Source organism: Grampus griseus (genome assembly GCF_964374135.1).
Source record: "Grampus griseus genome assembly, chromosome: 15".
Lineage (NCBI taxonomy): Eukaryota > Metazoa > Chordata > Mammalia > Artiodactyla > Delphinidae > Grampus > Grampus griseus.
Window position 1 is genome coordinate 39,134,153 of NC_139009.1, and position 26,413 is coordinate 39,160,565.

Below are 26,413 nucleotides of genomic sequence, written 5' to 3' on the forward strand. Positions count from 1 at the left end.
CAAAGTGATTCAGTTACATGTATTCTTTTTCATATTCTTTTCCATTATGGTTTATCACAGGATATTGAATATAGTTCCCTGTGCTATATAGTAGGACCTTGTTGTTTATCCATTCTGTATATAATACTTTGCCTCTGCTAACCCCAAACTCCCACTGCATCGCTCCCCCATCCCCCTAGCAGACCATTTTAAGTAGAAGGAAAGTGGTCATTGAAAGTCTGAGATTCAAAAAGGAATGATGATCAAAGACAGTGGTAAGTGTATGTTAATAAAGTGTAAGTTAATTTTTTAAAAACTGTATAAACAATAATAATAGTGTCTTATGGGATTAAAAAAACTGAAATAGCAGTTGTTTTAGTTATTTACTAATTGTCAGTTTATTTTATAAACTGGGGAGAGGTGATTGGAGCTAGTATCCAAAAGATCTTTTTGTTACTCAGGAGAAGATTAAAAGTAACTTTGGATTTTGATGAGTATGTGTGATAAAAATGTTATGGTAATGGGCTTCCCTGGTGGCGCATTGGTTGAGAGTCCGCCTGCCGATGCAGGGGACACGGATTCGTGCCCCGGTCCGGGAAGATCCCACATGCCGCAGAGCGACTGGGCCCGTGAGCCATGGCCGTTGAGCCTGCGTGTCCGGAGCCTGTGCTCCGCAACGGGAGAGGAAGACTTGATAAGTAATGGTAAATGTTTCATTTCGCCATGAATGTTTAGAAGTTTTAATTGTATGCAACTAATAACCAAAACCACAAATAAAGCAAAAATTAATAGAACTACCAGGAAAAATTGATAAATTTCACCAGTATAGTGGGAGATTGTAATATATCTTCCTCATTAATTGGTAAAGAGAGCAGACCAAAAAAAAAAAAAATCCGGAATATAGAAAACTTAATGTAATTAACAAGCATGATCTAACGGACATATATTGCACCCAGTCACTGTGGAAACATCAGCTGAATCATCATGAAAATCAACCACATACTGGACCATCTAGTAAGTTTCAACAGATTTCAAAGGATTCATATCCTATAGATCAATTCATTTAAGTTAGAAATCAGTAAGAAGAAAAATCACATGGAAATTAAGATATATTCTTCTAAATAACTCATGTATGAAAGAAGAAATGTTAATGGAGCTTGGACTGCCCTTTGTCTGGGAGATGTTAGGTCATCCCTCAATTTTGTTTGTGGCAAACACAACCCTGAGAAATGGCCCACATAAAGACCTTTCAGTCTTGGCATACCTGGTGAGAATGTTAGAGATGCTAAGGGCCAATGATGAATTGGTTCTTCCAGCAGGAAAGAGAAAATTTTTAACAAATAATGCTGGAACAGATGTGTATCCATATGTAAAAAAATGAAATTGAGTAAAAAATACATACATAACTTTTTTTATGAATTGAAGACCTAATGTGAAAGGTAAAAACTATAATACATTTAGAAGACAGTATGGGATAAAGGCTCTATGAATTTGGTGTACAGAAGGAATTTTTTTTTTTTTTAATAAATTTTATTTATTTATTTTTGGCTGTGTTGGGTCTTCGTTGCTGCGTGTGGGCTTTCTCTAGTTGCGGTGAGCGGGGGCTACTATTCGTTGCAGTGCGCGGGCTTCTCATCGCGGTGGCTTCTCTTGTTGCGGAGCATGGGCTCTAGGCATGCAGGCTTCAGTAGTTGTGGCACGTGGGCTGAGTAGTTATGGCTCGTGGGCTCTAGAGCTCAGGCTCAGTAGTTGTGGTGCAGGGGCTTAGTTGTTCCGTGGCATGTGGGATCTTCCCGGACCAGTGCTTGAACCCGTGTCCCCTGCACTGGCAGGCGGATTCTTAACCACTGCGCCACCAAGGAAGTCCCCAGAAGGAATTCTTAAATGAGAAACAAACTATGGTAACCATAAAGAAAAGGGTTAATCCACCCTATTAAAGTTAAGAACTTTTTCATTAATAGGCAACTAATAAAAAGACAAGCCACCTAAATAGGGAAAGATATTTGCATCACATATAAGGATTGGTATCCAAACAATACAAATGACTTCAACAGACACTTAATAGAAGAGGGAATCTAAATGGCAAATATATATATATATATATATGTTTGCCATATATATATACTTGACTTTTATGTTTCTTTTGTATATGAAGAGATATTCAACCCCATTACTTATATGGGAGATGCAAATTAAACCACAAGGAGTTACAATTTCATAGTCATCAGGTTGGCAAAAAAAATTTTTTTGATGAGTACATGGAGCAAACAAAATACACATACAATCCTGGTAGCAATTTGTCATTATCAGTTAAAATTGAAGAAAAGAATACTCTGTGACCCAATAAGTCCACTCCTTCACATATATTCTGCTTTTAGAATTTCAGAAAATTTATTTACAGTTGTGTTCCAAGGGATATGAACAAGGATGTCCATAACAATACTACTTGTAATAGCCCCAAACATAAACATAAATAAATGTTTTTAAGAGTATAATAAATTGTGGTATGTTCATAAAGTAGAATATAAGTCATCTGTAAAAAGAATGAATTACTGCTGCAATAATGTTAATGAATTTGGTGGGGGGAAAAACAAGTTTCAGTACAACTCAGTACAACAATTTTACATGATGTGTGAAAAACTTAGAGGGCTAAATAATATAATATTTAAGGATTCTAACTATAAAGGAAAAATTTGCTTAATCTGATACAATCAATTAAAAATGTGGATAAATTAAGTCATAAAATCTATGTGGTTTTAACCAACATTTTGTGTTTAGGAGGTTCCTTAGTTATTTCGGGTTAAAAAAAGGTATCACTGTGACACCTCTAATACCTTGTAATTTGGCACCTTGTACCTTAGATGACACTGAAAATTCTCTGCCTTAGTTTCCCTTCTCTTACTTACTCTCTGTCAAGCATTTCCTCTCAGACCAGTGTTAATACAAACCTAAGCAAAAGTGCTCTCCTCTAACCTTTTGAGAAGTGATGTGAGAATTCCAATATGGAATCTTATTATGTTTTTCTTGCCCTGGAGTTGAGTGTCATTGTAGCATTGAACATTATATGCAGACATGCAATTCTCTGTTGGACAGCTGTGGAGATGCATGAGCTGCATAGCTGTGGGAAAAAATGGTGCATTTTAATCCTGAGCTGTCTTCTCAAGATGCTGCCATGGCCGTCATACAGTGAAGCTCTAGACAGGGGCTCCAGAGTGATTGTACTGGGTTTATTTGAACTCTCCACTTTGAAAATTCTCCTTGTGAGAGGTAATTCTGTCCTTCCCTGAAATGTAGATTTGGAGTCTTAACACAAATGTGTACTTTGCTAAATCGTCTTGTACATTTACATGCCTTTTTTTGGTACCAATGTCTTGGTTTTGGAAATCTATTTGTAGTGGATGTATTCATTATTTGGGTTATGTTATTTATACACCTAAGAAATTAGGATACATTTTCATATCCCACATTTTATTTTCTAGGCCTATTTTCTAGTGCCTATTTTGAGTGACATTTATTATGTGTAACAGTTAAATTTGGTTTGTTGAAGTATTGTTCTTAAAAGATTACTAAAAGGAAGTGTTATCAATACATCAGTAGCCCAGATTTCCTTTTATTTCTTTACTTATTTTGCTTTGTGAAGCAAACTTCCATGCACATTATTAATTATCTGCTATCGAATGCTTTCAGTTCATTTTAAGAAGTAGTTTCATAAAAATTTAAAACTAAAAGTTTTCTTGATTTTGGTGTAAAATATACAGACCTTTCTGTTGTAATGTTACATATTATGTATTTCTGAGAACACTGAAATTGTGCAGAGCTGATGGGTCGCACCCAAAACATGCAAAGCTTTGTAATCAGAACACTAATAAAAATAAGTCTTAATAAGAATACTAGAATATTTTAAAAGGTATATTAACTCTGTTACATATAAAGAAATACTACAGTTGACTTAAGGTTAAAAAACAAGAGATGAAGGTAGCCTGGTGGAAGGGTGTGCAAGGAAGGGTTGAAGCTACAGGGTTATGGAGGCCAGAGTGAAATGCATAAAGATTTGCAGAGAAGACTTCATTAAGTATTTTCAAGACAATGCGTGTGACCAGGCTGTGCCAAGAGGAAGAACATGGGTTGAATGAGAATTGCGTACAGTACTGTATTTTCAGCAGCTTGCTGCTTTCCACTGTGTTAGCTTGTTTGGGGTTCAGCTCTTATTATTTAGTAGTGCAAAGACATAGGCTGGGAAAAATCATGTACAAACCAGTGTGACTTTCACATTGTACTAAAATCTTTCCCCTACTTACCAGTGAACTAATTTGTGTTACAGAAAAGCTTAATAACAAAATAAACTGTACTAAGAATGAGAGGTGGCTTCTGTTTTTGACTAGAGGTCTTTGATCAGTCTGTGACCTTTTTGTGATTTTGTTTCTTGTGAAATGGAAATACTACAACTAAAAAATAGTCTAACACAGTCTTTTCCCCCTTGAGTATATTGTTTTAACGTTAAACTATAAAAATAATAAACACCTTAAAGAAAAACCGGATAATATAACAGAAAAAAATTACCAAGTTACTAATATAAGGCACTGTTAGCTTTTTGTATATTTCCTACTTTTTCACCAGTTTTTAATAAGCTTTTTTGTTTACTTCACCATCTTCAAGACAGTCATTTTTAACGACTACTAAATATTAAATAGATGTGCTTTTACTTAGCTATTTCTCTATAATAAAATATGTAAGCTGGGGCTTCCCTGGTGGCGCAGTGGTTGAGAGTCCGTCCGCCGATGCAAGGGACACGGGTTCGTGCCCCGGTCCGGGAAGATCCCACATGCCGCGGAGCGGCTGGGCCCGTGAGCCATGGCCGCTGAGCCTGCGCGTCCGGAGCCTGTGCTTCGCGACGGGAGAGGCCACAACAGTGAGAGGCCTGCGTACCGCAAAAAAAAAAATACTGGAATTTACAAATAAATAATAAATTTATAGTAAATATAATTTTGCTAGTAACGAATTTAGTTTGTTACTAAGGAATGTTATCTTTTTAGTATGATATACTATAAAAATATTCGAAATTATTTATGGTAAGTATTTCAGATTTGAGGAAAGGGTTTATTTGGAATTATTATTTGAGCTTTATTTTAAATTTGGTTATTGTTTGTATTGAGCCATATGTATGACTGTTAATTACAGTGAAGTCATAGATCCATAAGATGAATAAATTATAGTTTTATAATTCAAAGAAATAATTGTTCATTTTTAATAACAGCAAACATTATTAGGCAGTTACTAAAGCCTAGGGACTTTAATAAGTATTCAAAATACATTATTTAATTCTGTTAATATCACCTGTACATATTGTGCTATAGTGCTGCATTTTATTTGTGGTCATTTCAAATAACATGAAATAAGTTCTGTTCCTTGTATAGTAACCTTTAGCATCTTTGTTATACAAATATTGTGCTTAAATATTATGTGGGATATTGATTGCAAAATTTCTCTGATTTGGGGATATTTAAATATGTTTCCTTCTTCCATGAGTTTACGAATCTTAAGTATTACATTGACTGATAATTGTTTCTTTTGTTGCAGAACTGTAAGAGTAAATGGGTCCAATAATTGGAATGACTCCAGAAAAGAGAGCTGAAACTCCAGGAGCTGAAAAGGTTGCAGGATTAAGCCAGATTTACAAAATGGGAAGCTTGCCTGAAGCTGTTCATGCTGCCAGGCCAAAGGCCACTCTAGTGAACAGTGAGTCAGCAGATGATGAACTCACAAACTTGAACTGGCTTCACGAAAGTACTAATCTCCTAACAAACTTCAGCTTTGGAAGTGAGGGTCTTCCAATTGTTAGTCCATTGTATGACATAGAGGGAGATGATGTGCCATCCTTAGGACCGTCGTGCTATCAGAACCCAGAAAAAAAATCAGCAACTTCAAAACCCCCGTACTCCTTTAGTCTTCTCATTTATATGGCTATTGAACAGTCTCCAAATAAATGTTTGCCTGTCAAAGAAATTTATAGCTGGATACTGAACCGCTTCCCATATTTTGCAACCGCACCAACAGGCTGGAAGAATTCTGTTCGACATAATCTGTCCCTGAATAAATGTTTTCAGAAAGTGGAAAGAAGCCATGGCAAGGTCAGTGTTTATGAACATTGCTATATTTAGGGAGGTGGGGGAGAATTAACATGGAGATCGTAACATATGAGGAAATCAAAGGAAGACAAAAAACAGTCAATCAGATTACTTCAGCTTGAGGTTAATTATATTCACCATTTGCTTTCATTTGAGAAGTTTTAAAATTTCTTCAGTATTGATATAAACCTAGAATTATTTTCAGTCTACTATAGGTACATAAATTAGGGTTTATTTATTATTATTTTCTCTCTTTTTTAAACATTTTTAATAATTGAAGTATAGTTAATTTACAGTGTTGTGTTAGTTTCAGGTGTACAGCAAAGTGATTCAGTTATGATTAGTTTTTTTAATGTTCTAACTTTCTATTCTTAGTTTCTGTAATGTTCTTGTCACTGTATTTATGTATTATTCTTATTTATTCACCGTGGCCATCTCTGCCTTATAACTGGAGTGTGGATCATTTACATTAATGTAACTGATATGGTTGGATTTAAATCTGTCATTACATTATTTTTTTTCTATTTGCTGTATCTGTTCTTTTTTCCTTTTCTCCACTTTTCCTGCCTTTTTGTCAATTGAGTATTTTTTTATGATTCAGTTTTATCTCTTCTATTGGCTTACTAGCTATTCTTTTTTTTTTTAACTTGTTGCTATACAGTTTTCAGTATATATTTTTAATTTATCACAGTCTACCTTCAAATAATTTTAATTCACTTATTATCTGGCCTTTTACAGAAAAAGTTGACTAATCCTGATGCCCTATCTGGATCAATTCCTTTTTCCCAAGAAGTTGATTTTAACATTTCTTATAGTTTGGGTCTACTAGCAATGAAGTATTTTTTTAACCTTTTTGTGGAGGATGGGTATGGAATTCTAGGTTGACAGGTTGTTTTTTTTAAGTACTTTAAAGACTTTACTCTCTTCTGGCTTGCATAGTTTCTGAAGAGAGGTCTGTTATGATTCTTATCTTTGTTGTTCTGTTTGTAATTTTTTTTCTTACTATCTGTCTTCAAGATTTTTCTCTTTATCACTACTTTTTAGCAGTTTGACTATGATGTGCCTAGGTGTGTTTTTCTTTATTTTTATCCTGCATTGGTTTCTCAGAGGTTCTTGGATCTGTGGTTTGTTGTCATTCATTAAACTTAGAATTTTTTTTCTTCATTATCTCTTCAGATATTTCTTGTGGTTCACCATCTACTTCTGGGCTCCAAGTAAAAATATATTAGACCATTTGCTATTGTCTCACCTCTTGGTTGCTCTGTCCCTCTTCCTACTCTTTTCTTTCTTTGTTTCAGTTTGGATAATTTCTATTGATCCTTCTATAGTTTGTGGGGGTTTTTTTTGAATATTTGAATTTTATTTATTTTATTTTTTATACAGCAGGTTCTTATTAGTTATCTATTTTATACATGTTAGTGTATATATGTCAGTCCCAATCTCCCGATCTTTCTGTAGTTTTATTCTTTCCTCTATTGTGTTCATTCTGCTGATTAGCCTGATAAAGTTGTCTTCATATTTTTTAAGTATTTTCATTTGCCTTTTAAAAAATAATCGCCATATTTTTGTTAAAATTTCCTGCTAGATCTTTAAGCATATTAATCATAGTTATAGTGTTTGTCTGGTAACTTCAATATCTGGTCCATCTCTGGGTCTGGTTTTGTTGATTGTTTTATCTCCTGCTTTTGTGTGTTGCATAATTTTGGATTAAGTGGCAGCCATTGCTTGTTAAAGAATGGTAGAGACTGAGGTAAATAATATTTCGATCCAGAAATAGATATTCCTCTACTTCTGTCACATTGTTAGTATGAACAGGTATTGGTCAATCTAGTAAATAATTGAGCTGGGTTTGGGTTTTGTGGTTGTCATAGTTACCTTCAGTGTACCATAGTCTTCACATTCCTACAGAGATGGACTGTTGACACTTTGTACTTAGTGTGCGGCCTGCAATGTCAGGTGATGTTTCTCAGCATTTCTGCTCCAACTCCATCTTTCAGTTTGTGACACATTTAGAGGTGAGAGGAGTTGAATATTTCTCTCTGTACTCTTGCCCCTTCCTTAGCAATAGATTGCTCTTGCTTATTACTTGGTGCAAAGTTCTTAGTGTGAACAGGGTGGGTTTCTTGGTTCTTCTGCTCCAGTTTTAGTCTTAATCAGACTCTGTACACCTGTGCCTCAAGAGTGGGACTTTCCTTGTCTCCTCCACGAGTGGACAGTCTCTCCCATTTACTCAGAGTGGAGTCTAGAGCTGCACTCATCAATAGCCAATTACCTACATATGGCTAGTGGTTGGCATATTGGATAGCACAAAATAGGATATTTCTGTCATTGTATAAATTCCTACTGGACAGCACTGTTCCAGCACTCAGGCCAATTTCTTTCTCATTCCCATCATGGTGGGTAGATGTTGCCTAATATCAGTGGGAAGTTCTAGGTTCAAGTGAGTGACCATTTCCCAGCAGCAGCAGATCTCTGCTTTGTATCTTTGAAGGATTTGGGCATGAACAGATTTCCTGCCCTTCTAATGGCATGTAGTATTGAATACATTGCCTAGTGTCAGTAAAATGTGAAGATAGCTGGGTTTTGTACTTTTCTCCCAACAGCAGCCATCCTTTCCCGGGGACTGGGGTGAGGAGTATACTTTGCCTCTTTCTCAATGGCAGACTGCTTTTGCTTGGTATGGAGCTTTGTCCAGGGTTTAGGCAGGTTTTGTGCCTCTGCCACAGTGACACCTGATCTCACCTTATGCTCATGCAGGGCCTGGAGCATGAATGGGCTTTGCCTGATATCTTTGCTCCAACCTCAGACCGTGGTAGGTTCTGCACATCTATCTCCGTCTCCAAGGGTGTCTTCCTTCAGTCTCCTGCCTGCCTACAGTTTTGAGTATTTTTTTTTCTTGCCTTTTATTGTGACTACCACTTCTTCCATGGCCTACCAAATGTGAAACTGTTCATATGTTTTGTCTCTCCTCACAGGACCTGTCATACTTCAAAATTCAATTATTTCTGTTGTCTTGCAGCCTTAGATCTCAGATAGGCTCATAAAAAATTATGGTTATGTAGGCTATTTTGTTTTTTAAAAAAATTAATTTTTTTATAATTTAGTTTTGGCTGTGTTGGGTCTTCATTGCTACACATGGTCTTTCTCTAGTTGCAGCAAGCGGGGGCTACTCTTCATTGCAGTGCGCAGGCTTCTCATTGTGGTGGCTTCTCTTGTTGTGGAGCATGGGCTCTAGGCCTGCAGACTTCAGTAGTTGTGGCACACCGGCTCAGTAGCTGTGGCTCGCGGACTCTAGAACACAGGCTCAGTAGTTGTGGCGCACGGGCTTAGTTGCTCCGCGGCATGGGGATCTTCCTGGTCCAGGCTCGAACCCATATCCCCTGCATTGGCAGGCGGATTCTTAAGCACTGTGCCACCAGGGAAGTCCTGTTTTTTTCTTGTTAGGCTGGGAGTGATGTTCTTTTATGGCTTTCTATACCCCAAGTGGTAGCAGAAATCTCCTATTCTTATTTAGAATAAAAGTTAAAAGGATAAGTACTTATATTTTTTGGTAACTGAAGGATTTTATAGGATAGTGCTGTTCAAACTTGACTGTACCTACTGATCATCTGGGAATCTTGTTAAAATACTGATTCTGCTTCAGCAAATCTAGGATGGGTACTGAGGCTCTTTCATTTCTAACAGGCTCCCAGGTCATCCTGATGCCTCTAATCCATGGACACACCCTGGGTAGCAAGACATTTGGACACATCATCGTCTTATAACTAACTTAAAGGAGCTTATTAGTTATCTATTGCTATGTAATAAATTGCTGTGTAACACATTCTCTACTACACATGGAACATTTATGGAGGCCAACTATGTGGTTAGGCCATTAAACAAAGCCTTAGCAATTTCAAAGGATCAGTCTCTGTTATAGCCAGCCTCCAAGATGGCCCCCAAATGAGCCCCACCTTCTGGTATTTGTGCCCTTGTGAAGTCCCCTCCAATACTGCATAGGGCTGACTCGTGTAACCAAGAGGATATTGTGGAACTGATGAAGTGTGCCTTTTGAATCCAGGTTATAAAAGACATTATGGTTTCCATCTTGGATTCTTGGCTAATTAGCTCTATGGGAAGTCAGCTGCTATATCATACAGACACTTAAATAGCCCTGTGGAGAGGCCCCTGTGGCATAGAAATGAGGCCTTCTTCCAATAGCCATATGAGTGAGCCATTTTGGAAGCAGATCCCCCTGCCCCAGTCAAACTTTCCTTTCAGATGACTGAAAGCATTGGAAATTTTGGATGTATCCTTTCCACCGTGCATTATTAGATTTTATTTTTTGAACTGTATCCTTAATTCTTTTCTAGTTTTAGACCTATTGTGTTTATGCTTATGATGGGATGTAAAAGGGGAACTGTCTACTAGATATTTAGAAATATGATACAGGAATGGTAGTGATGTTATGGTATTAAAGCTCTAAGTTTAAAGCCTTCAGCGTTGATTTTCAGTAGAAGAGTCTAGGAAAAGTATGGTATAATGGAAGCCAGGGAGAGTCAGTTTAAGTGTGAATGATCGACAGTGTCAAATGCTGCAAAAAAAAAATAAGAAAAGAAAGAAACTTGAAAATGATGAGCTAAGAAGTGATTGAGACAAGTAGCAGCCAAAAGATTAGAATTAAAAATATATGGGGCTTCCCTGGTGGCGCAGTGGTTAATAGTCCGCCTGCCGATGCAGGGGACACAGGTTCGTACCCCGGTCCGGGAAGATCCCACATGCCGCAGAGCCGCTAGGCCCATGAGCCATGGCCGCTGAGCCTGTGCGTCCGGAGCCTGTGCTCCGCAATGGGAGAGGCCACAACAGTGAGAGGCCCGCATACCGAAAAAAAAAAAAAAGTTTTAAAAAAATATATGAACAGTGGTTATTTCTATTGTGGCCACTTTCGAGCTACCAACATTATGTCATTAAATGCGAAGTGGATAGGGGATGTTTACAGTCAGCAGCACACCGCTGTATGTAAGGAACACATACAATCCAATACGAAAAAGAAAGCCTGATAGGAAAATTGAGAAGAATATGAACAGGGGCTTCACAGAGGAGGAAATACACATGGCCATAAACATATGCAGTGATGTTCATCCTCTCTAGCAATCAGGGACATACAAATTCAAAGAACAAAACAGTTTTTACCCATTAGATTGCAAAATTTTTTAATGTTTTATTAGTTGAGGATATGGGGTAATAAATCAATATCAGTAGTTTCTCACCATTAATAGGAGTGTAAATTAGTATGACCATTCATGAGGGCAACTTGGCAGTAGTTATTAGAATTAGAAACGTGTGTATCCTTTGATCTAGTGGATCAGATTCTGATTTTTCCCCTTAAGTAAAACTCATACTTGCACACAAAGAGATGCATTCAATATATAAGAATATTCATTGTGGTAAAGTTCTAGAACAATATGTCTAGTGTGGTATAATTTGTGTTAGTGATCAAAAGGGATTTGTTCTTGTCCCTAATTTTTAATTGTATGCATTATTTATATAATTAACCTGAGCATTTTTGAATCTTTAGAGAAAGAAAGGAATTAAGGAAGTGGAAGTTCACTGGACATACAGTCCAGATTTCAGGGAGAGTGTGATAAAGAGAAAGAAATTATCTTATGAGCTAATAAAGAATATGAGAATAAATACAGAAATTGTAATACATTGGCATAAAAATTAGCCAGCTATTGCCACAAGTCGGGGTGGGAGGGAAGGAACTGGTAGGTGATGGTCTTCACGAAAATCAATGGATCACTTTACTTAAATGTCTGAAGTTTGGACAGAAAGTGATACATTCAAGTGGGATTGGGAAGGCTTGTGAATTTCTTTTTTTAAAATTTATGAAATACTTCTTGAATCAATGCCTCAAAAGGGCAGTATTTCTCTTCCAGTCGGCAAAAGGCAAGCAAGTTACACTTACTTCCATTAGATGCTGGAACTGAATTTGGCAACCTTGAAAGCACTTTTCTGATGAAAGCTGTTATCTAGAGATGGTAATCTCAAAAAAGAAGACAAGATTGACAAAGGTCCAGGTCAAACTACAAATTGATATTGATACCTAGCCAGCTGGTATAGCTGTCGATTAGTTTCCTACCCTCATCCATACCATGGTTACCACTCTCAAAAGATGGGTCTAAAAATCTTGGCTTGGCATTTATCTGTCTCAGAATTTTAAAATTACAAAAACTAGGCATGGTGTTTTTTTGTTTTGATTTGTTTTTATGTTTTAAATGTTAACACTGAAGTCTTAAATCTGCTTTTCAAACTTTTTGTAAAAGCCAAACTAAAACAGTTAATGGAGATTTTAACTGGGAAACATGAAATTAGAAGTTTTGCCTGGTTTAGTACAATTTTAGTCTCTACGTTTTCGTAGTCGTGATTTGCTTCAATAGCTAAATCCCAAGAAAGGAAGTCATGCAAGCAACCATAGAAGTTCACACTATAAGCAAGAATTATGAATAATGCCCTTTTTAAACTTAGTGGTTCTAAAAACCACTGAAAAAGGTAGTCAAGGGGGGAAACTATTAAAATGTACAGGGCAGGTACATAAAAACATTGCAGGAATAGGGAACATTGTTTCTTCTCCCAGTTTTCTTTACAACTTCCATTAAGATAAATCTTTTTAAAGTTCAATTCTTAATATATATTCCTCATTTCTTCAAAAGCTTCTGTGGTTCTTTACCAAATAAGTCCAGAAGCCTTAGAGTTCCAAAATGCAAAATAGTACATGAGAGAATGCACATTTCCTGTTTCCATTGCACAAAAAATGTGTCTTGTAATAGGCAAATTTATTTTAAAACAATACTTCTAAAACTCTTTATTACTTGTGTTCCATCATCTAAGCACAACTTAATAAAGAAGCAAAGTTTTTAAGTGAGACTTAGATTCCAAATAAGTTTTTTGCTCTAGACTCTGAAACATAGATTAGCAAATACATAATTTTATCTTGTTACTGATAGTTTGTGAACAGACCCAGTGAACGGAAGTGCTGCCATGGTAACATAAACCAGACTGTTATTTGGAGAACTTACTCAAGACACTTAACTGCCCTGAACTACAGGTTTTCAGTACCAGTTCTTCCAATTTGCTGTTTCAAAGAAATAGTTCTTAAAAGATCAAAATTATTTGCAGTTCTCTCACAAGAGAATTTTAAAAGTAGATTTGATCTAAACAGCTTCTAGGAGTATAATCTCAGGAATACCAAGATAGAACATGGTTAGAATTATTAAAATAATTGTCTTAGTCAATATATGAAAAATAATTCATGCATATCTTTTCTGTATGAAACCGAAGTGGTTTTGGGGCAAAGGATGTTGTGGGTGCTAACATTTTAAAGTTTTATTTCCCAATCTTCAAAACACATTTACCACTTAGGTCAAGCAACTGAAAATATATCTAATTTAAGATGTTCCATCACTTAATTCAAAACTACATTTGTAAAATTTGACTTCCTTTGGAAAAAAATTAAAATTTCAAATACTTTTTTAGTGTACTTCATGTGGTATCTTGCTGCTGTAGGCCAGAAAAGGTTTCACCTGATAATATGGTATGTTTCTTACTATATTACAGTGTGATTTGACACCCATGGTTTTTCTTTTCCAATATATTTAAGTTGCTAGGATGTTAAAAACTGCCTTATACTCAATTACCATACTTTTCCTCAGACAAGAATGTTTTTCCTTTATCAATTTAATTCATCTCTTTTTTTTCTAACTTTTGTCTCTTCGGAATTAATTGATTTTTGTTCTTATTGTTGATGTTTTTAAAAACTCCCTCATCTCTTAGAAGAGGAGTAGGAATATATTGTTATTAAGCCATATACACTTACTATTGATATATGCCAATTTCAGTATAATCTCTTAGTATTCACTTAGTTTGCAGCTCTATGTCGCTTACATATGAATTACCTTATTTGACTCTCATCACAACTCAATGAAGTGGCCTGTTTTTTTAATTCTACAGATAAAATATGAGAGGACAGACTCTTAGAGATTAAGTGATTTGTCCACTATCAAGTAGCCAATCAATAAGCAATGATTAGCACCTCAGTTTGAAAACGTGTGAAACAGTATTCTTTCATTATGCTATTCTGCTATAATAGTTATGACATGATATTTAGAGATAAAAAAGCCTCAGTAATAGGCTAATGTTACCTTGAAAAAGAGTTCAGGAAATGGAAGCACCCTGGAATTTATCACATTAAATCTTCAGCAATGATAATAGCATACATAATATAGGATTTTATACAAGCAGAAAGGAGCAGGGGAACAGGACACAGGTCAGTTTTATTGTTGTCTGTATAATTGTTAATGTTGTGAAGTGTAATTCAAATTTTAAGAAAGGGTTTTTGAAATAGAAAAGGTGTAACATAAAAACAAAAATTAGTAACAGGGCTTTCCTGGTGGCGCAGTGGTTGAGAGTCCGCCTGCCGATGCAGGGGACACGGGTTCGTGCCCCGGTCCGGGAAGATCCCACATGCCACGGAGCGGCTGGGCCCGTGAGCCATGGCCGCTGAGCCTGTGCGTCCGGAGCCTGTGCTCCGCAACGGGAGAGGCCACAACAGTGAGAGGCCCTCTTACCGCAAAAAAAAAAAAAAAAATAGTAACAGTTTGAATCTCACTAATCTTGTGAGTTAGTTCTAAGGAAGTTTTGTACATCATGGTGGGAGGGGGGTCAGGTTATACCTTATATTTAATTTTTGACATTTGTATCTTCAAAAGATTAAATATATTCAAAAATATTTATTAAAATTTAGTATCAGTAACTAGCGGAATAGAAACAGAAAAACAAATTTGCATGCTATTAGACTGGAAGAAACGAACAATTTTTAAAACTACAAAGAAAATGAACATAAAATATAACAATAGTAGTAGCCAATGTTTGAGTGCTTTTGTGTCTGGTAGGTACTGTTTTATATATATTTTGAGCATACTAGTACACAGAGAACATAGACATTTTTCTAAAGGTTACACAGCTGTTAAGTGACAGAGCCAGGATTCCAAAATAGGTATTCTTCCTCCAAGGCTTGTACTCTTAACTTCTGTACAAGTAGTGTTTAGCTCTGGGGCAGTGTGGGATGAATTTGCAGTTGGACCTCCTCTTTGCATGGCTATAGGGTTTTGTATGTAAACTGTAGGTAGATGTGGTACATTTGTAGGGATGTGCATCTAGTCAGACTGTTCAGGATGTGTAGGTAGGGATGGATGTTCAGCTAAAGAAGTAGGAAAGATACATCCTGAAGGAAGAGTTTGCAGGTGATCTTACAGCTCCTGAAGTCCTTCAGTTATTTAGCTTGACTAGCTCAATTAGTATGTGTGGCGTTTGACCACACCCACTTAGTTTTTATATAACTGTTTCTTATACCTTTTATTTACTAGATAATCTATAATTGTAGTTTGGATATATTTTTTTTTGGATATATTTTTAATACAAGAGTGTTTATAAATTTCCAAGTGGTCAGAGAATTTTGTTGTTGGGATATTTTTTTTTCTTTTTACGCTACAGTGATCTTTAAAGGGTAATTTATTTTTCTTCATGGTCTAATCAATGTTTGTAGTTTTTTCTGTTAATATTTGGAAAGTATACTCTCCAAGAATTCATTAATTACATCAGTGTTTTTCATAGGTGTTCCACAGAACACTAGCTTCCTCAGATGTTTCCTGGGAGAAAGAGGTTCTGTGTCAAATAACTTTGGGAAACTTCTTAAAACAGGTTTAATTAAAGCAGGACTGTTTAGGACCCTTAATCTGCTAGTATGTAATGTAACCTTCTAAGAAGGAAAGAGGTAAAATACTCAGCATTTTTCAAACCTATTTGAAGGAATTATCTCAAAGCCTGGCCTTTCCCCTTGCACATTAGATCATTTTCGTGAGATTCTTCAGGTAAGTTGTCTACTTACCTTCCTGGTAAGCTGTTCCTTCATATTAGCGGAATTGTGGAGCAGGCAAGCCAGTCTTTCAGGCACCTCCCATTTGCAATTTAGCGGGCACTTCTGTTATATTTTCTCTAGTTTCCAGAAATCATACAAATTGTATTATTTTTAGATTCTAGTGACTATTTCCATGAAATCTGGGCTTGTGTGCCCATTACCATATTATCCAGAAGTTCCTCGAATGTTGTAACTTAACCATCTTGAGGGAAGAGTTGATACTTCTCCCTCTTTTTTATCTTTTACAGGAGTCTTTTCCATGCCTCAGTTTTTGACTTAACTACTCTTTGAGACTTTTGCCATCTTTTCATTAAATTGTTTGCCTTGAATTTAAACAGTTTAAATGGGAAACTAAACACTAGTGTTAATGCCATAAAAAATGAAGTTATTTTTATATGCATCACCTAATATATTGTTTAGCACTTTTGGGAGAATGACACTACCTAATCTTTTCTTTCTTTAACAGTAATGATAAGGGTTAACATTTGTTGACATCTTAGCATGTGGAGGGCCACCTTGTACAGCCCTTCATGCTGTTCTCTGCACAGCTTGGTGTTGAATCATTCTCACAGAATGTGATGTGAATGCCATGTCCTAGAGTTGTGCAGTCCTGTGGCCCTAGTGCCATGCAATGTGCAGAGTACTCTATGCATAATGTAATCCATAGAACAAACCTATGAGGTAGGTACTGTTATTATCCATACCTTACAAATAAGGGAATAATGGCCCAGAGAAATAGAGGTTAGTTAACCTTCCTAAAATTACACAGCGGGTCAGTGGCAGGGCAGGGGATAGGAGCCCAGGCAGTCTGCCTCTGGGGCTTTTAGTCACACAGTCCATTCCTAGCAAATTTACATCAACTTTTGCCTTGTATTCAAAAGGTACTATTGGGTTTTTTTCCCCACACACATTTATTAAAAGCATTCAGACACTGATTTTGTGTGTCTTAAAGTTCCAGGTTACTAATTCTTATATATTTTATTCTAGGTTAATGGAAAAGGCTCCTTATGGTGTGTTGATCCAGAATATAAACCCAACCTTATGCAAGCACTGAAGAAGCAACCTTTTCCCTCAAAATCAACATTTTACACCCCTCCTGCATCACCACAAAGGTACAGGATCTACATGTAAACGTCAGTGGTGATATATAAGATTTCATTATATGAGATGGAGAAACTTAGAGTTGTAGTGTTTTTTTGTTTTTTAATTATATAGAGATTTATGAATAAGACATTAGCGTAATGCATTTTTACTTATAGTCTAACTTATTAGGAAACAGAATGTTGGATAAGTGAGAACATAAATTCTGGAAAATGTAGTTAATAATATTCTAACTAAACTCTAAAGACAGTGATAATATGATTTCAGGTATCACCTGAAACCTTTTTGTAAAGGTTGAATCATTTAAATTGTCTGCAGTGCTAATGCTGACCTGAAGACATGGGAAAGTAAAAGTATATTTAAAAATTTTTAAATAAGGTGATTAAATTTGTCATTGCAGCATTTTTACATACATATTTATATTTCTTTTTCTATTTTAAGTTTTTTTCCTTCACAATATGTTTAATATTAGAAAATTATGTTCAAGTCTCAAATTTTTAAATGTCAAGTAAAATAATGCTTTGGAGTTTTTTATTTGTTTTGTTTCTGCTGGTAAATATAATTATGATTTTCCTTGGCTTTTGTTTTCTAACTCAGTGATCAACAAATTGATCTTAGAGCTTTCCAATTTTAAGTTAAATCTGAAAATGATACGATGTCCTTAAATCTCATTGTTTCCTTTTCTTAAAGAAACCTTCAGAATCTTTTTTTAAAATTCTATTACATATATTCATTTGAGTTAAAAATGACAGATTTTGTCAAGATACTTTTAAGGGTAGTCTATAAAAAGTTTTTTAAGCTTTTTAATAAAATAATACATGGCAATTTTGAAACATACACAAAAGTAGGGAGAAAGTGAACTCCCATTTGCAACAGTTATCAACATTTCATGTGTTTAATTTCTTTAAGTATTATTAGATGACTTTTAGAGGAGTGGTTATAGCTGAGATACAGTTAAAAAAATTAGTAAGACTGAAGTTGAAATGTCAGCAATATATATACATATATACTCATTGAGATTTAAGCTTATTTACCATATTAGTAGATTAGAAGGATCATTGTAATAAGAACTGGTTTATCCTTATGAAATGAAACCTAGAAAAGACGTTATCAGAGTTTTATATTCTCATTGTTTGGGAGTTGATAACCTTCTTTAATGTTGGTGCTTATGAGATGTCCTAGTTAAAAAAAATAATAGTTTAGGGCTTCCCTGGTGGCACAGTGGTTGAGATCCGCCTGCCGATGCAGGGGACACGGGTTTGTGCCCCAGTCCAGGAAGATCCCACGTGCTGCGGAGCGGCTAGGCCCATGAGCCATGGCCACTGAGCCTGCGCGTCTGGAGCCTGTGCTCCTCAACAGGAGAGGCCACCAACAGTGAGAGGCCCGCGTACTGCAAAAAAAAAAAAAAAAAGTTTAGAAACTAATGGTAAGTTCTGCTGATGGTCCTTTCATGTTTTATTTAGCAATGTTATTGTTTATTAAAAATTAAATGGGAGAATTGGCACTCTATTTTGTATACCATCAAAAATACACTTTCCTGTGCCTTTGATATGATGCATTTTCATGTTTATATCTCTTAGCTTTATCATATGTTTATATGTTAAATAAAGCTGATTTTGTGGTTTAAAAACAGGTAGATAAAACAACAGCATAAAGATTATAATCTTTGACTTTAAAACATTACCTTAATATTTTTAGAAACATTTTCTCTTTATCATTGTTTGGCAAAATGACAGTTCCATCTGACACAACTTTGTGTAGCCCTTTCATGTCATAATTGGTAAGTCTGAGGAAGAGAATGATCTGTAGAGTATGTAAAACTGTGACTAAGAAATAGACTTTTTTTTTTTTTTTTTTTTTTTTTTTGCCGTATGTGAACCTCTCAGTGTTGTGGTCTCTCCCGTTGCGGAGCACAGGCTCCGGACGCGCAGGCTCAGCGGCCATGGCTCACGGGCCCAGCCGCTCCGCGGCATCTGGGATCTTCCCGGACCAGGCCACGAACCCATGTCCCCTGCATCGGTAGGCAGACTCTCAACCACTACGCCACCAGGGAAGCCCTAGACTTTTAATTTGGTTAGCAAAAAGCAGATTTTTTAAAAATACTATCAAAAATTCCAAAGAAGAGGAATAGTTTGTCCCAAAAATGTCTTAATTTTTGGAACTAAAAAAACAAAAACAAGAAAATAACTACTGGTCTTTTTTCATGAATATAGAAAGTTTAATTTGATACTGATATTTATTGATTAAATCAGGAGCTTATCTGTTTTTTGTCATCACCATACAGTCTTCCTTAAACATTGTTTTGATAAACACTTTATTTGTATTGTAACACCTGTATTAATATCAAACTTAGGCATACAATACAAAATCAGACAGTAACTATTACTATTGTCTATTGTTCCAGGCATTTTAAATTCATTATTCTTATTCAATTATCACAGCAACCCTACGTGGGAGGTTTAATTACTCCTGTTTTACAGATGAAGAAACTAAAAGATTAATTATTTTGCCTAAGAACACCCAAATAGTTGTGATTTAAACTTGGATCTTATGCTCTTTCTGCTTTGGCAGACTCTTCCTAAACTGAATAGTATTAGCAAAGAAAACAAGGTAAAAATAGTTTGTGTTTTTTATTGTACAAATTAATTGTATTTGTAACTAAGTTCTATAAAATGTGAAATAAAGATCTTTTATAAGTACGCTTGTCTTATCTCTTTATTTTTCAGTGGTTCTTTATCACCTCACTACTTAAGCTCTGTACTCAAGCAGAACCAGGTGCGAACTCTCAAAGGTATGTGAAAGATCAGTATTTTAAATCATAAAAACTCAGATCAAAATTCAGAACTTTTGTTTAATTATTTTTAAATTATAAAAGTATTAAATGTTCATTGTAGAAGTTTTGGAAAATAAAAACATTTATAAAAAAGAAACTAAAACTTACCCTTTATTCTGCTGTTAACTTTTTAATTGAGGAATACTTGATGGTATACTTGATATTATACGTTTCAGGTGTACAACATAGTGATTCACGATTTTTTAAGGTATACTCCGTTGATAGTTATTATAAAATATTGACTCTATTCCCTGTGTTGTACAATATATCCTTAAAGCTTATTTCTTTTATGCATAGTAGTTTGTACCTCTTAATCCCCTACCCCTATCTATCTTGCACCTCTGCTGTTCACATTTTAATATAATTGCTTTGGTCCTTTTTATGCTTTTCACATGAGTAGATATGTTTGCGTGCATGCACATACATGCACATACACCCCCCACCTCCCACACACACTTTTTCTCCACTGGGATTATACTGTGTATACTGTTTTATATCCCTGTTTTCATTTCCTTTTATGTATACTTTTCCTTGAAAATAGGGAAATATTTCTTAGTAATGCCTGCAATAGAGAATTACCTTTTTAAGTCTGTCAGACTAGAATAGAGGTTGACAAACTATGTCCCATGGGCCAAATGTGGCCTGCCACCTGTTTTTGTACGGCCTTTGAGTTAGGGATGGTTTTACATATTTCTTTTATAGGTTAAGTGTAAAGAACTATAATTTAGGAAGAAAGCAATGTTAACTTTTAGAATTTTGTAGACTTCTAAAAAGTAGGTCAAAATTCTGAAATTGCAGTTTTCCCCCCCTACTCATAGTTAGTATTACAGGTTAGTGATATATTAACATAAGTTTTCCTAGCATTGTTGCTTTGGAGCCTACAGATGTTTCTATGACCTTTAAAAATAGAAATTCTCAGACTAAAAGCCTTTCTGTGTATCAGAGATATTTAGGCTCTTTAGAACTACACTAAGCCAAGCCTAGGAAACAATATGATGGTGGTCTGTAAAAATAAGGGAGGGAAAGAGTGTGAAAAAGCTTAAGAGGACTCTGCAGAGAAGTTAAGCGGATTGGGAGTCTGCTTCAGATATGCTGTAACTTAACATAAGGCAAGTATCCATTTTCCTGTTACCTGCATGAGTAGATGTGCTCTCTTTACATTTAGGTATTGCTGAAACTTCCTTTATCTTTTTATTGCCTCAGTGAGTTCTGACCCTTAGTCTTTTAAGCTTAGTTCATATACACATTTTGAGAACATTTTCTCTTTTGAATTCTGGGGTTTATTTAGAATTTCTTTTTGCTCTTGTTCTATTCCATCCAAATTCTTCTTCTCCCTTTGGGGAGCAGCTTCCACAACTAGAGCCTAGGTACTTCTTCATCTAATGACTTTATATCTCTCCATGACTGCTAACACCTTACTTCCCTCCATCTCTATCATTGTGAGTCTTAGGGCTATTCCCCTTCTAGTAATTCACTTGGTGGGGAGGGTGGTTGGCATTCTGTCAACCAATGCAAGTCTGTCCTGGAATAGAATACACAATTCTCATGAGTTTTAACAGGAAAACGTAATACCACACAAAAACTTAAGAAAATTTATCATTAAATCAGGTTGCTCTAGCACATATTCATAGACTTCTGAGGAAATTTGCTTCTTCATAACTCTTGATATTATTTCTAGGGTAAAGTTTGAAAATACAACGATAAGTCGATTAAACATTCAACTGTTTATTCTACAAGTACTTGCTGAATTCCTCCATTGTGCCAAGCATTGAACTGGGTGCTTTGGGATATGCAGAGATGAAAGAGACCCAGGCCCTACTCTCAGAAAACATAGAGTTTAATTGAAGAAGGTTGACTAGAATTATGCAGAGTACATTGGGAGAAAAGGAAGTGGGTGGCAAATTAAGCTTAGAGGTGGGTCAGGAAAGGCCTCTTAGAGAAGAAACTGTGATGCTTGAGCTCTGGGCCTCAGAAGTTGGGAGGATATTTTTGGGTAGAGGTTTGGTGGAGGACAGTTGCTGGGAACTGCAGGTCGGTAAGTGTGGCTGAAACCTAAGAGCATAGAAGAGGACCAGGTAGCCTCGGTCCAGTGGCTGTAGATGTGATCGTTTAGTGTGGGCAAGGCAAATGAAGAAGTTTAAGCAGGCATTAGCCAAATCAAGGAGAGCGTATTTAGCATAATGAGTTTGAACTTCTTCCTATAACTATAACATTAGTTCGCATTGAATTCCTGACTGTGGTGTTTCGCATGCATTGCAGCAACTCTTTGAGGTATTGTTACCCTCTCTTACAAATAAGGAAGCTGAACTTCAGAGAGATTAAGTAACTTTCTCAAAGTCACACAACTAGTAAATGGTATAGAAGGAACTCTGATTTCAAAGCCTGCACTCCTACCAGATATGAGGCGTTGGAGGAACTGCTGAAGGTCTTTAAAGAATGAGATGACATTGTCAGTTTTGTGTTTTGTAAAGATCACAGAAGTTTCATTGTTGGCTCCAGTATTAGAATCCAATATAAGATTCATCTGTCACTTCACAGAATCATCTTTTTTAAAGTCTAATCTTTTTTGCTCATCTTGCCAATAGCTATTTTACAGTATTGTATAGCGGGCAGCAGGAGGCACAGGAATCTCATACTGAGATAGCAAAACAAAAGCTGTTTTTGTCAATATTTGGTGTGGGTTTGGAGTAAATTCATCTGTTTAAAAATATTTATCGAGCGCACTTGTGTGCTGGGCACTGTTCTAGGCACCAAGGATATATCAGTGAACAAAGAAGACAAAAACGGAACTATATTCTAGTTAGTAAATTTTAGTATTTATACTTAAGCACTAGCATACTACAAGGAAATATGAAATTTAGACAGTTAATGATGAAGTTAGGGGCTAAGTGCATATTCTAAGTTCAATTTTCAGGTTACAAATTAGCATAATTTTTATCTTAATTGAAATGAAAGTAAACTGGTGGTCCAAGCAGCTTAAAGTCTTAGTAATTTTTTGAAATCGCTCTCCTACTTCTTTAAAGAATCATGAGAAACAGCTTCTCTGTTTGGATGCTCTGTAAATGTGTATATTGGTTTTGATAAAGGCAGTAAGTCCTATTATATTTATTACTTAGCTTATAACCATTTAAATTCTGCCTCTGGTTCTCATATCATTCCTTAAGCAAATGACTGAGAATCAGATGATAGAAACTTATTTGTCTTATTGTAACCCTCACTTTCACATAGTTAAGCCTGATGTCTTTTAAATTTTTTTCTCAATTATTAATAATTTCTTAGCATCAAGGCTAAGAAAATATAAACCAGGAGGCATAAATTAACACTTTTTACAGAGATTTATTTGAACCAGTTATTAAATCAGTAGCATATTTTGAACCCCAGTCAGAACTATGAAGGATAAAAAGGGAAATAATATGACTTAACTAAGTTGTTGTTGTTATTGTTTAACTCACTGTTTTGATGGCTCTCATGGCTCTAATGACAAATGACTGTAAACTGGAAGTGAATTATAGGATTAAACTAAATAGTGTCAGAGAAAATATATACAAAAGACTTTATAAATGAACCAAATTTTTATTCTTCATGAACTGAATATGTTAAATAATATAGCTAATAGTATGTTTATTAAAACCCAGCACCATCTTTAAAACAGCATGAAGTACTTACTAATGAAAAAAAGCATTATGAAGTGTGTTCAGTTGTGACAATAAACAAATAAGTCTTAAGTTTAATTTTAATACCAAAACTGATTTGGTACTATAAATAAAAATTGTTTGTAAGATCTACACAGACAGTTTTTGTTCCAAGAAGTTCAAGATTGTATTGATAACCAGGTGTTCTTGATTACCGAGTGTCTGCGATCATTGGTGCTTATTTTAACACTGAAGTTAAACTTTTTTTTAGTTAATTGGCAAGGCATTGTGGGAAGCATACTTAGCAAATGTTCTGAACCAAACAAATCAGATGTAGATAAAATCCTTTTGCAAAGAAGTTTTTGCAAAGAAGTAATTTCATGTGGGAAAATTCAAATTAACTTGCCTGTAACAAATTCCTACAAGAAATAAGGGTATTTAAGGAACACTTTTCCTATCATTCTACTGTTATAGAAACAGTACCTAATTTTGTTATTATTTTAAGAAAGGAAATGGTACAGGATAAGTCTCTTAATCAATTTTCTTTAGTTTTAGGTATTTCAGAAATTAAGAATGTTTTATAGGTGCTTCATTTATAAGATTAATAAATTTCCTGAAATTGTTTCCTCATTATAATGCATTTCAGTATTAGATTCTCTCCCTCACTACCACTCCCTTTTTTTTTTTAATAAAGTTGGAAACAAGGTAGATATTTAATTATTTCATGGAGCAGGAGTCTCTCTGTTAGTATAATGCCATGCAAGTTGTGCCCTGCACAAGGACACCTGGCTGAGGCAGTGAATGGGCTTTGAAATCAGCCAGCACTCCAGTCCCCAAGCTGTGTGCCTTGGTATAGGGAAACATTCACCTGGAGGCAAGTTTTTTTTTTTTTTTCCAGTTCACACAGAGATACAATATGGGCTATAGCTGTACCTTTTTTTCTTCAAAGACATGTTAGAATACTGAACTCTATCGTATTGTAGTCAGATCTCATTCTGAAAGATAGGAATTGCAGAGGTCTTTGTTTTGCTAGCCTCTGTGGCTGTGGCATGTGGGAATCACTGATTCAAATTCTTTTTAACTTGCTGTTTTTTTCTGCCTGAAATGCTTTTCCTTTGGGTGTCTTCATGGTTTCATTCTCTCACCTCCCTGAGGTTTTTGCTCAACTGTTACCTCTCCTTGAGGCCTTCCCTAACCTCTACTTAAAATTGCAACCACCTTTCCCCTCATTCTGTGTCTCCCTTCCCCCTTAATTCTTCTCCCTAGTGTTTTTCACTCTGATATACTGTATTTCTTTGTGTTATGAGAGGTTAGGGATTTTCCTGTTTTGTTTTCTGCTATATTCTCACAGCCTGGAATGATGTCAGCCTTATAACAGGACACTCTATTGAATGAATAACAGAATAGAGAATTTCCAGTATACTCGGTAATTTTCTACAAAATTTCCTACTCTAATTATAGATGCTTAGTAAATATTAAGGGATGATGATAGAGTACAAATTGAAGGCCTGGGTTCTGGAGGTAGACTGCACAGGTTTAAATCCCACCTCTGTTGTTCTTAGAGGCCCATCTTTGTCCATTTTCTAAGTTGATAATACTCAGAACATGCCAAAGACTCTGTAATTTGGTGATAATCAGCTTAATCTAAGGAAAGGAGGGAGGGCAAAAATGTAATATATTCTTTACACATTTATCAAGGAACCACTATTTGTTCCAGGCTTATGGAACATAAAGAGGATAAGACATGATTCCTATCTTAAGGAAGCTGACAGTCTAATTGGAAAGACATTCATCTAGAGACTCTGATTCATGAGATCACATTTTATTCAAGGGAAAAGAGTATAGTATTATGTGCTCCTTCATAGCAACAATCTTCTGATAAGTTAAGCCTGTTTATTAAGGTCAAAAACATTTCCTGCCTTCACACAGTTTATGGTCAAGATGAGGAGAAAGCAAGTCACTATCCTCATGAATTTATTATCAAAAATAACTTTATAATTAGATATTACAAGTAAAATGCAAAACTTTGGGGTAATAAAAATTTTCCAGCTTTGAGATATAGAAATGGGGGGTTTCATATCAGTCTTGTTTTAAACTTATTCTTTATAACCTAAAATTTATAAACATTTTCTAACTTTTCCTTCACATTTTAGATTATACCATTTTACATTTATTCAGTCACGATTGTTCAGACTAACAGAGATGGCTAAGATGGAGAGGGGTGAACTTTTAGTACAGAAGTAGGTATGAGAGCATAATGACCTCTGGAATAGAACCTGCTGATTTTACCAGCCTTTCTTTTAAAACCCATTTTTCTTATGGAATATCCATAATTATGTTTGAGCTCTTGAGTATTATATAAATCTGTAGTACTTGTAGGCTTGTATATAATTATGACTAAAGACAGTATTAATATTTTTGTGTTTTCTTGGCTAATTTAATCTGTTTAAGGGCAATCCTTATTGAAATGCAGGTCAGGTTCTTATTTTCATTGTGAATAATTAAAGAAGAGAACTTTCTTTATCTCTAGTACCTCTTAATTCTCCTTTATAATAGACTCTCTTTTATAAAGAACATGAATATTATCACTCTTTTCCTTTTTCAGAATCTGATATTGACGCTGCCACTGCAATGATGCTTTTAAATACTTCTATAGAACAAGGAATTTTGGAATGTAAGCAATCACACTTTTCTTTTTAAAATACATTTTTTGTGAGTGTCTTTCAAATGTCATTTTTTTTTTTTTTAATATTTATTTATTTGGCTGCTCCAGGTCTTAGTTGCGGCA

General features: G+C 35.4%; 1 protein-coding gene across 2 annotated transcripts in view; it reads left to right on the top strand.

Annotated features, from left to right (window-relative positions):
- The window catches only part of FOXN2 (forkhead box N2), a 56,016-nt gene that overhangs the window by 23,818 nt on the left and 5,785 nt on the right, over positions 1 to 26,413 (top strand). For both annotated transcript variants that reach the window (XM_082671806.1, XM_082671807.1), the window contains exons 2-5: positions 5,557 to 6,107; positions 17,047 to 17,171; positions 19,887 to 19,951; positions 26,231 to 26,299. In XM_082671806.1, the coding sequence (XP_082527932.1) occupies positions 5,571 to 6,107; positions 17,047 to 17,171; positions 19,887 to 19,951; positions 26,231 to 26,299 (796 nt within the window). In that variant the 5' untranslated portion in view covers positions 5,557 to 5,570. The remainder of the gene's footprint in view (positions 1 to 5,556; positions 6,108 to 17,046; positions 17,172 to 19,886; positions 19,952 to 26,230; positions 26,300 to 26,413) is intronic.